Source organism: Nematolebias whitei, chromosome 14, assembly GCF_014905685.2.
Source record: "Nematolebias whitei isolate Nwh7 chromosome 14, NemWhi1, whole genome shotgun sequence".
Classification (NCBI taxonomy): Eukaryota; Metazoa; Chordata; class Actinopteri; order Cyprinodontiformes; family Rivulidae; genus Nematolebias; species Nematolebias whitei.
In genome coordinates, this window is record NC_056511.1 from 45,477,298 (window position 1) to 45,487,926 (window position 10,629).

General features: G+C 43.0%; 1 protein-coding gene across 1 annotated transcript in view; it reads right to left on the minus strand.

Moving 5' to 3' along the window:
- LOC119420340 (Down syndrome cell adhesion molecule homolog) overlaps positions 1-5,641 on the minus strand; it is a 218,182-nt gene extending 212,541 nt beyond the window's left edge. The window contains exon 1 of the mRNA XM_037687727.1: positions 4,747-5,641. Coding sequence (XP_037543655.1) covers positions 4,747-4,789 — 43 coding nt within the window. The 5' untranslated portion in view covers positions 4,790-5,641. The remainder of the gene's footprint in view (positions 1-4,746) is intronic.
- Between the last annotated feature and the right edge of the window lie 4,988 nt (positions 5,642-10,629).

Consider the following 10,629-nt stretch of genomic DNA (forward strand, 5'->3'; position numbering starts at 1 on the left):
ATATATATATATATATATATATATATATATATATATATATATGTATGCCTTTTTATAACTGTCCATTGTTGTCATCATTCTTTGTTGAAATCAGGTCTCTCTTGTAAACAAGTCCTCGAGGCTCAATGGGATTAACCTGTCTAAATAAACCAGAAAAGTCCATGCTCAATAATCCAGGTATACAATCCAACAATTTTCAGTCAGGTCATCTGGACAGTTTCTTTTTAAAAAAAAAAAGAAACTGTCCAGATGACCTGACTGAAAATTATTGGACTGTCTAAATAAAGGTTGAATGAATATTCTTCTCAACACATCCTGGTTTGCCCCGGGGTTTCATTCCAGGAGGTCATGCCCAAAACACCTGCACAGGGAGACGTCCAGATGGCGTCCTAACCTAATACCTAATGAAGAGGACATTTGATTCCAGAGATGTTTGTGTTTTATGTGAACTGGTGGTAGAGATAGCATCTATTGTAGAGTATTGTAGTAGAGACGACAGAGATGACAAAATAAGTAAATAATTGTGAGAAGCTGCAACGAATAATTGTAAGAGTTCTGCAAGAAGCATGTGTCTGTACTGAATGTTGTGCCTTCATGTGGGAGTCGACCAGTGGTGTAGTCTACATTTCTGTAGTGGGTATACCGTGGTAAAGTTAGTTTTACGTTGGACACCGCTGAAGCCATGAAGCACGAATATCCAACGTCCAACGTAAAACTAACTTTACCACAGTCGGTTCGTATACTGAGCTTAGAAGCCAAAGTACACTGGTTAGTACAATGTAATCATCAATTAATTTTTATTTTTAAGCATAATGAACATTTCCAAATTTCCCTGATGCTTATATTTGAATAAATGAACAACAAACTTTGTACAACTGTTGGCTTTGTATTAAAAACATGTTATAAAATGTATAAAACAATATCAAAGCAAAACATGTGCAAGTATTAAGGTAAGTACAGAAGTATTCATTATACAATAATTCGCTGGATAAGCGAATTTAATAAACAAGCGCTGCATAGCGATAGTTACTGAAGCGTTTCACGTATCAATGACATGTGCCTAATGATATGTCAGGTATCAGTGGGCACTTTTAAATGGTTATACTGAAATTCTTAAGCTTTTCTTGTGGGTATACTATGCCCGAGTATCTCGTAGACTACACCACTGGTCAGTCAACCCCCAACCTTGTCAGTATAATGGTATACATTTAAACAGAATACTAATAGGAAGCACAGTCTTATATGTTGCTCATGCTTCATAACATGATAAAGTTATTAAAATGTTCATGCTTTACTTTGTAACGGTACTTCAGCTGTCTCTATTACTCATCTGAACTGAAAGCTAAAAATAGTCACGTGTGTGTGTTTAGAGTCAGCGGAGCAGCTTTATCATATATTTACTGAGCCTATTAGTGTCTAATAGAGCACATGCTAGTTTCCCCAGCCCAGCAGTTCCTCTACCCACCGTGTAGTTTAGCAAAAACAACACTATGCCACTTCCCCATCTCTTTCCCCTAATAAATGTAATATTTTGTTCCCATTAAGTTTAGGTTTTAGATGCGTTTGCGAGAGCACTTCAAAGGCTCAAGCCTCGCTGAAGTGAACTCCACGGCAGACTTCACTCTGCAGCTGCGGATGGTTTGGACCTGCTGGAGATGAGCTCGCAAATGTGCTCTCTGACTGGCAAAGCAGTTCCGAGCTAAACGAGAGTTTGTGCAGCGTTCACTAATGACCAGCACCGAGCTAAAGGTGCGATGCAAATCACAGCTCGTCCACAGAAAACACACACATGGCTCCAGCTCAGCCAGTTTGACAGATATGGAGGTAACTGGGCCCTAACAGAAACACTGGCCACTAATGGATCGTACAAGACTCGTTAATAAAACTTTATCATTAACTACAACGGTCAACTCTGCTCAGACACTTTGAAAGAAATTTAGCTCAAATTTGAAGTGAGCTTAACCCCCAACATGCATGTAGAGCAGTACATTATTATTAGTAGTATTTCTGCTAAAACTGTTTACATCAATTTGGTAATTGGCACCCCGCCCCCCCCCCCCCCCCCTCCAATGATTCTAGATCTATCAGTTTAACGACCACTGAACTAACATTGTTAGTTACTACACTGTTACTAACCTGTTTAAATAAAGGTTGAATGAACGTTTAGTGTGGCTGTGGCTCCTCAGAACGTGTTTTAAGTGCCAACTCATCTTGCATGAAATCAGGGGGAGTGGTAGATCACAGGATCAACTCCTGGACCAACAGCACCAAAAATGTGGGTGGGAAAGGTGAAGCACCCACACCTGCCTCCACCCTCATTTGCCCCACTCTGGGCCCTTGAGTAAGGCCCTTAACCCCGACCCTCTGCTCCCCCGGGTGCCCTACATGCAGCTCTCTGCTCCACGCAGCGGCTGTGGCAGCTCGGTGTCTGTGCTTGAGTCATGAAGAACATCTGGAGTAAAAACCACCACCAGGTCTTCATGCGAGTTAGTTCACTGTGGCGACCTCTGAAGAAGGAGCAGCCGAAACAAGAAGAAAAACTGTCTTGCATGAAATTGTGCATAATGTCCAACAGCAGGAGGTCTGACTAAAACGGATCAGCTGAATCGTTTCTCAGCAGAAGATGTTCAAAGTGAAGGCGGCGAGCGGTGGACGCTTCTTGAGAAATGCTTGGTCGTCGTTCAATACTTTTTCAAATCATTTTCTAAAATATTGAGTCATTCAAGAAATATCGTTGAAATGAGTTCCAGCAGTTACAAAAGAAGAGCTGGAGTCCATTTTTCCCCCAGAGCCAGGGAAGCTGGTCGCCTGAGCGGCGTGTTCTCCACTGCAGCAGCGCTCATTACCTGGGTCTCCATAGAGACCACCTGCACCGGACCACTGCTATGAAAGTCTCATTTCACGGAGCTGCGTCCAGAAAAGGTGCAACGCGCACAATTGAGGCTGAAGCGCCTCAGTGAGCATAACGTTTTCTGCTCTCGTTCAAGAATAAAATGCAGCAAAAACAACACAACATCTGGAATTGTAAATAAATAGAAGAGAAATACGAAGAGGAGTTCGTCACAAGGATCTGCATGTTTCTCATTTCTGCCCAAAAGCGTCCAATGAACTGTGTGAATGGATGAGACCCTCGTCAAACGAGACAAAGTGTCTACAACCAGCAGAGCCGCTGCTGCCATTCAAAGTTTCAGTGCAGATGTAGCAGCAGCCATTTTGAAACGCTGCTGCCTCAACCCGAGATGAAAGAAGCAAAGCAGCGGAAACCTGCAGCATGTGTTCGCTTGAATTCTGGACACAATCACGTGTTGGGATGTTTCTTTAGCTTCACGTTCTCCAACAAATCATGTCTGGGGTCGCTGAGATCTTTGCACAACCACAAAATGCTTTTTCCCGTCGTCTCTGATGCATTTTCCTCTGATCTGAGTTTACACTGTGTCCATTTTCTGACCCCCGTCCTTTCACAAACATTTCAATAGAGCTTTAAAATCATCCTTTTTTTTTTTTTAGCTGATTTCTGTGACCCCCCCCCCCCCCCACACACACACACACACACACACACACACCCTCTAGAGCATTTTCCTCCCCCATTCTCACTTCTTGTATAAAATACAGTCACCTGGAGTCCAAGAAGAGACCGGGTCTTCTCAGGAAACCAGTTTTCTGTGGACCTCATTGTGCCCAGTCTGCCCAGTCTGCCCAGTCTCATTTGAAGAGCTGTGCGTTTAGCCAAGGGTTAGACGGGCTCATCTCTTTCTTTTGCCCAATCCAAAATGACTCCTTGTCTGTGCTTCTAATATGGCGGGTGCGATGCCGGGAGAAAAAAGCACAGCCTCCTATTTAATCTTTGGACTTGAGGACATGTAGATTCTACAGAAAACAATTAAACAGGCGTTACTCTCTGAAATAATTCAACTAAAAGTTGTTCAAATATTATGATATAAATGTAAATATGCCTCATTTTCATCATTATCCTACATGGCTTCTGAATTCTGTTTGTGAATTTGTGTTGTAAAAAATTATCACATTTTCACAAAGACAATTGTTTTACATGGAACATAAACGGTGGCGGAAAATTAGAACATTTGCTGATTGCAGCAGGAAAACACGAAATGTTCAAATCCAATCCTTGATGGAAACATCACTTTGACATGTTTAAAAGCTGTTTCTAGGATCACATCAAAATAAAATCCTACACTGAGGCCTCTGCAAGAAAAACGCAAAGAATAAACGAACGCTGCTGACAATTAATAATTGTGCCGTGATGGCTTCAAATTGTCCTAAAATGAAATGAACATTGCAGAAAAAAAGAAGAAATATTTAGAGATCATGCAGCACAGGCTGCACCCATCTTTTTTTTTTTCCTCCATCTTCCTGTATCTCTCTGGCCTGTTTGTAATTCTTTAAACACACATGCATATATATATATACATATATATATATATATATATATATATATATATATATATATATACACACACACACACACACACACACACACACACACACACACATGCATGCGGCCATGGAGGAGGGTCCTCCCACCAAAACAAGTGTCCACAGCCTGACAGGACATGGCAACAGCCTGTCCCTCCTTCATTTAACAGGACAGGTGAATAAATTAAAGACCTCATGTGTTCTTGTCTGCACAGCTGCTCCCGGGGTGCTTCATGGTTCTGTTGGGTCCGGCCCGGTGGGGGGGTGATAAATGTAAACTTGAAGTTGGATGTGCGCAGATGCATCACTTACCATTCAAGATGCACTGAGAAAAGATAAGAGCCAATATCCACATGCCCCGCTCCGTTCAATATCCAGTCCTATGGGTTTTGTTCTGCTCTGCCCAGCGCGCGCGTTCTTCTTATTTCTCTCCGTTTTTATTCCTTCAACAAGTCAGTTGCGATGAAAGGAAGGAAGGCTGCAAATCTCCTCTCTCTCTCTCTCTCTCTCTCTCTCGCGCGCGCGCGCTCTCTCTCTCTTTCTCTCCTTCTTTCTCTCTGTCTCTCTGGTTCTGGATCCCGCACGATGAAGATGAAGAGGAGGAGGTTGGAGTTCCTGCTGGTTGTCTGGGGTACAGCGGGAGATGGTGTATGGTCCTGAGCCGTGCCGTGCCGTGCCGTGCCGTGTCTCAGAGCAGCCGTCCCTCCGTATCGGAGCGCTGCTCTGCGCGGATCCTGCAGCTCGGTTCCGTGCGCTCTGGCTCCAGGTGAGCTGCTGCTGCTGCTGCTGCTGCTGCTGCTGCTGCTGCGTCACAGGCTGCAGGCGCGCGCGCTGCAAACTGCCTTTTGCGCACAGAAACAAATCAAATCAATGTTCAAAATAATCCAAGACTTGAACGATATCTGTAAATAATTAAAAATCTGAATGAAAAAAGCTGATTGTCTCATCCTCCCCCCCAAAAATAAAAAAAATAAATGAAAGTTGGATTTCTTTTTCTTTTCAAGCGCATGGAGTTCGTTGTTAGCTGCTCTGGAAACTCTTTCTCTCTGAGCCGCTTCTCTCCGTCCGGCGAGCAACAAGCACGCGCATCTTCCCCCTCTCCAGCAGCCGCACACACAAACTGCGCGCTCCAGTCCGTGCGCTCAGAGCCTGCCCTGCCTCACAGCGCCCACGAAGAAACCTGCGTGTGCGCTCCTGCAGCCGCTTTTGTCCCTCTCCTTTGCCTTGAAGGTGCGGGTGGGGTGGGGTGGGGTGGGGGTGGGGGGTGGTGTTGAGCACAGCTGAGGCCCTGAACACGCGCCCTTTCATCTGTTTTTTGTTTGTTTCTTTTTAAATGTCTTATCACAGGTGCTCCAATCAAAGACACAAGAGCTGATTAACGTGAGGAAGTCACGTCAGGATCCTTCCAGGATTTGCTGGCAGGACGGCTGAGGGGGGGGGGGGGGTAGATTATACCTGAGCCGGTGCAGTGCTGGCAGTGTGAGATAAATAACTAAATTATTCTAATTGGAGGAGATTTAAACCCTGACTTCAAAATCAATGTGTTCTCTGGATAATTTATGAGCCCCCAGGGCGTTTCTGTGGTCCCTGCCAACCATAACCCCTTGCATCCATTAATTGACCTTGACAAATACCCCCCCCCCCCCCCTCACCAGGGGGCATCAAACAGCAGCCATGTCAGAGATCCGCAGCCCCCTCACAGAGGACAGCCACATGCAGAAATGAAATGTGGACGGCACAAGAGAGTGTCTTATCTCAAATAATAAAGGGTAAACTCCACATGGACAGTTACTGTTTATGATGGTAAATATCTAACCATTTGTTATAAAACAGTCTTAACTTGAACTGTGGGTGAGTTTTATGATAAAGTCATCTCTGCAGCGTATGTGGAACTAGCTCTGCGAGCACACGCACAGTAGCACTGCAGTGACACCCACTGCCCGTGTAAATCTTTTCCAGCGTGGCCCACTTACATTTAAAGGCTAAGCCCAGATATAGTATCTGTCTCCTAGACTTAGCATCTACATGAGACCTGCGCACGTTCTGCACCAGGAATGCACAACCTGTCACTGCCTGTCTGGCACTGTGCTACCAGAAAGGCTGCCCCAAAATGAAACACATTATTATCATCGACTGCAGCCACTAGAAAAAAGACAGCAGAAGACAAAACTGTAGCAAAGACGATTGTGTTGTTCTTGGTGAGGTTTGTGTGTCTGGTCTTATGGTCTCAAGCAGTTCTGGTGACCAGTTAGTGCTTGGGCCCCCTGGTGTTTGCCAAGTCCCTTCTGTGCCTTGCTCCGGTATTGACCCGTGCGCCAATTCTTCTTATTACCAAGCAATTCAGTCACAATAAGCTGGTGTTTACCAGTTTATAGGGTGCACAAGCCAGTATACCTCTTGTGCTGGTCCCAGATTCAGGTAAATGTCTGGGGTTGTTTGAAGAACATCTGATGCACTCTTGTCAGAACATACATGCAAGTCCGTCCAAACAACGTGTGGGACGACTCAATGGGGGGACTGCTAAAAAGGGAACACCACTTACATCTTCTTCTTTCATTTTCAGGGGTCCGCTTGTCTTTTTCTGGCAGATGCATCTCTAACATCCTTCTACCAATACAGCCCCTGTCCCTCCTCCACACAGGCACAAACCATCTCCACTGACAACCTTACTTTTCTTTTTCTTGTGGCTGCTTTCTTCACATCAAGCAAACGCTCACGAAGACTTGGTGATTATTTTTACACTGGACATCCTTCCTGACACAACCACAGCCCTCTGGAGCAGAGAGCTGCCATCTAGGGCGCCCAGAGGAGCAGATGTGAGGGTTAAGGGCCTTGCTCAAGGGCCCAGAGTGGGGCAAATGAGGGTGGAGGCAGGTGTGGGTGCTTCACCTATCCCATCCACATTTTGATGTTGTTGGTACCGGGAGTTGAATCGGCGATCTTTCGATCACAGGCCCACCTTCTCTAACCTCTGCACAACCGCTTCCCCCATTGATTATTTTACAGAGCTGTTTAAATACAATTTTATTAATTGTTTTGTTCCCCATAAACTGAAAAGCTACATTAGACAATTAAATGTATATTTTTTATTATTATTTAAACTCCTTTTTTTTTCCTGATTTTTCAAAAATTCCACAATTCAGTTTATCTTAAAAAATCAACAATTAATTTATTTAATGACAAAGAGTTTTTGTTTTGTTTTCTTGCCTGTTGTTTTTTTTTTTTTAAGTTTTATTTTTCCCTCTTCTCGTTCTACACAGATGTTTTGGGAAAACACAAAATCTTGCTGCAGCCTGCTCACAAAAGGCAAATGCTCCAGTAAATGATTATGGCTGCAGTTCATCACTTCATTCCATGAACAAACTGGGTGAGAAACTGGAAAAAACAATAGTTGCGTTTTGAAAAAGAGCTCCATTTTGAAGTTTCCTGTTATTGTTTTTTTAAATTGAGGAATATTAAAGCTGACCTCATATGTGAAAATAAAACACCACTTATTCAACTAAAAAGTGAAAAAAATGAACAGAGGTTAAAATAATGTAACAGAAAGCAATGTATTATTTTATTATCTAATAAATATGAGATAAAATGTATTTATTTTATCTCATGTAAAATATCTTTGTATTTATTGTATGTATTTTATTATATATATATATACTAAATAAATATCAAATGCTGAAAGACGCCTTTGCAATTATTTCACTGGTTAGATGTGTTACTAGAAATAAGAAACAAAATATTAAATGGCTTCCATTTAATCATTTTAAAATGAAACATCTAGCGTTTCAACGAAGGAGAGCCAATCACAAGCCACCATTTCCCCCAGAGTTTAAAATGAGAAGAAAACCTTGTACTTAGAAGGAACAGATTTGTAGAATTTTATTGTCAAAACTTTAACTTTATTTGCAATCTTACGCAATGAAGCGAGATATTATGTTAGACCAAGGGTGGGCAATTATTTTTTCCATAGGGCCACATGAGAAACAACAAATATTGTGGAGGGCTGGCACAAATGACTTTTTCATTCAACCTTTATTTAGACAGGTAAATCCCATTGAGCCTCGAGGACTCATTTACAAGAGAGACCTGATTTCAAGTTAACTCAATACTGCATAATAGTATTTCATTATTAAAAGCAATACATAGCACTGTTTTAACAAGCTGGTAAGAGTATTTGTTATGATTAAGCAACGAAAAAGCGAGGTTTCCTTAAAAAAATGTCATTTATTCAATTAAATTTCCCAGTACAATGGTAAACTGTTAAAATTTTTACCATTTGAGACGTTATGTTAATGATCATTTTCAGTCACATTCACCCCAAAACTCATTTTGAGTTTTATATACTGCTGGAAAAAGTTCTTAGCTTTGTAAATATATCACAATATTGTCTTTGTACTCCAAATATTATGAAACATCATATAATAGTGATCGTCACTGAACTGTGATTTCGAGTCCCGGTTCTTTACGTGCCTACATTTGTAGTCTAAACATCTCATTTGGTGTTTATCAGTTCTTTTTTCTTGTTTAGTGAGAGAAGTCTCGTCTCTGTTGGGCTTTAACGGAAATGTTAAAGTCAGGTTGAAGGTCTGAGGTGGAGATGTGAAGCAAAGCTGACATCATCAGTGAGAGAGGATCTATATCTGGATTTGGTTAACTTCATTTGTTTACATATGTATTTTGTAATTCCCCTTACGGGGGCCGGTCAGAGTCAACCAAAGGGCCGTATGTGGCCCTGGGGCCGTACAATGCCCAGGTCTGTGTTAGACGATTATCTTCTGTCACTGTCTGTCTGTACCTCTGTGCGTTTTTCTTCTCCTCGCGCTCCTGCGCACACCTGTTCCCAATCCGAATCACTACAGGTGTTTCTCACTCATCTCATGAGTGTTAGTATTTATTCTATGTGTTTTTACTCCCTTTGCATCCAGGCATTATCCTACCAAAGGCTCACTACTCCTTCCATGGTGTCCACAGTCTGGTCTTCTCCTTCTTGTCCTACATAAGTTTTGCTGCCCCGTCAGCATGATTGTTTTTGTTAAATACATCTTTCAGTTTTACTCCTGAGTCTTCATGCCTCTGCCTGCACTTGGGTTCGACATTAAACACCAGATCGTATCACAATGCCTGGATCGAAACGCAAACCAAGCAGGCAGTGGGTCCCTCATGGGGGTCGGACTCCGAAGACTTTCAGTGACTCCACGAGGTGACCCACAACAACATCAACACTGTGGCCGCCTCCATCCATCTATGGGAGCGGATGGTGGTCACAGAGGACTGAATTAAAGACTACGCTCAGTCAAAGAATCTGGGTTACTAACCAGGTATGTGGTAGTTGTTTGAGGAAGCGATGACAAATGTGTGCTGTGCTCCCTCCTCCTACAACTTTTCACCTTAGCTGCCACCCAGTCTGGTTCTCCTTCTGACTCATCTTCAGAAGAGAGTCTCTCTGCAGATACTCCTGGTCCCCGTCCTCGTCACCACCGTAAGAGGGGCCAAAAGCAGAGCCAGTCCAGGTATCCCGAACTCCAGCTCCTTCCTCTACAGCCCCTTTTCTACAGTTTCTCCTTGGCCCCGCTTTACCCTGCTCAGGCCGGTTCCATGTTCTTTTCCACAGGACCTTCTTCGTGGAACCGGACTGTTTTTTCAATACCTACTTCTCTGCGTTTCCATTAAGGCCAAGCAGGACCCTAAAACGTGATGTCAGCACACTGTTGGTTACTGATTGGTCAGGGGAAGGAGTCACTGGATCTTTCAGAAAATTTTCACTGATTCGCCATTTGCAATCACTCAGAACTCGGAGCAGCTGCTGGATCTATTTTTAAGATTTTAAAAACAATAATGACAACACTGTGGTCTAATGATGAAGTGCAGGCGTTTTTTGTGTTTGGTGGCCGATGACATAAATTCAGAGGGAGCTAGATGGAGCTCTTCTGCTCAGCTCCTCTGTGCTGCTGGCTCAGGTTCCGGATCCCGGCCTAGCATGTTCTGCGGGCTCCGAGCTCCGGTCACCGCAGAGGATCACATGAGCTGGTGACTCGCAGAAGGCCAGGGTCCGGACCCCAGATTTAATAAATAATAATAATAATGAATTTAATTTGTAACGCACTTTTCATTAACAAAAATCTCAAAGTGCTACAGAGTGCAACTAAAATCAATGATAAAATCAACTAAAATCAGTGATAAAATCAACTGAAATCAATG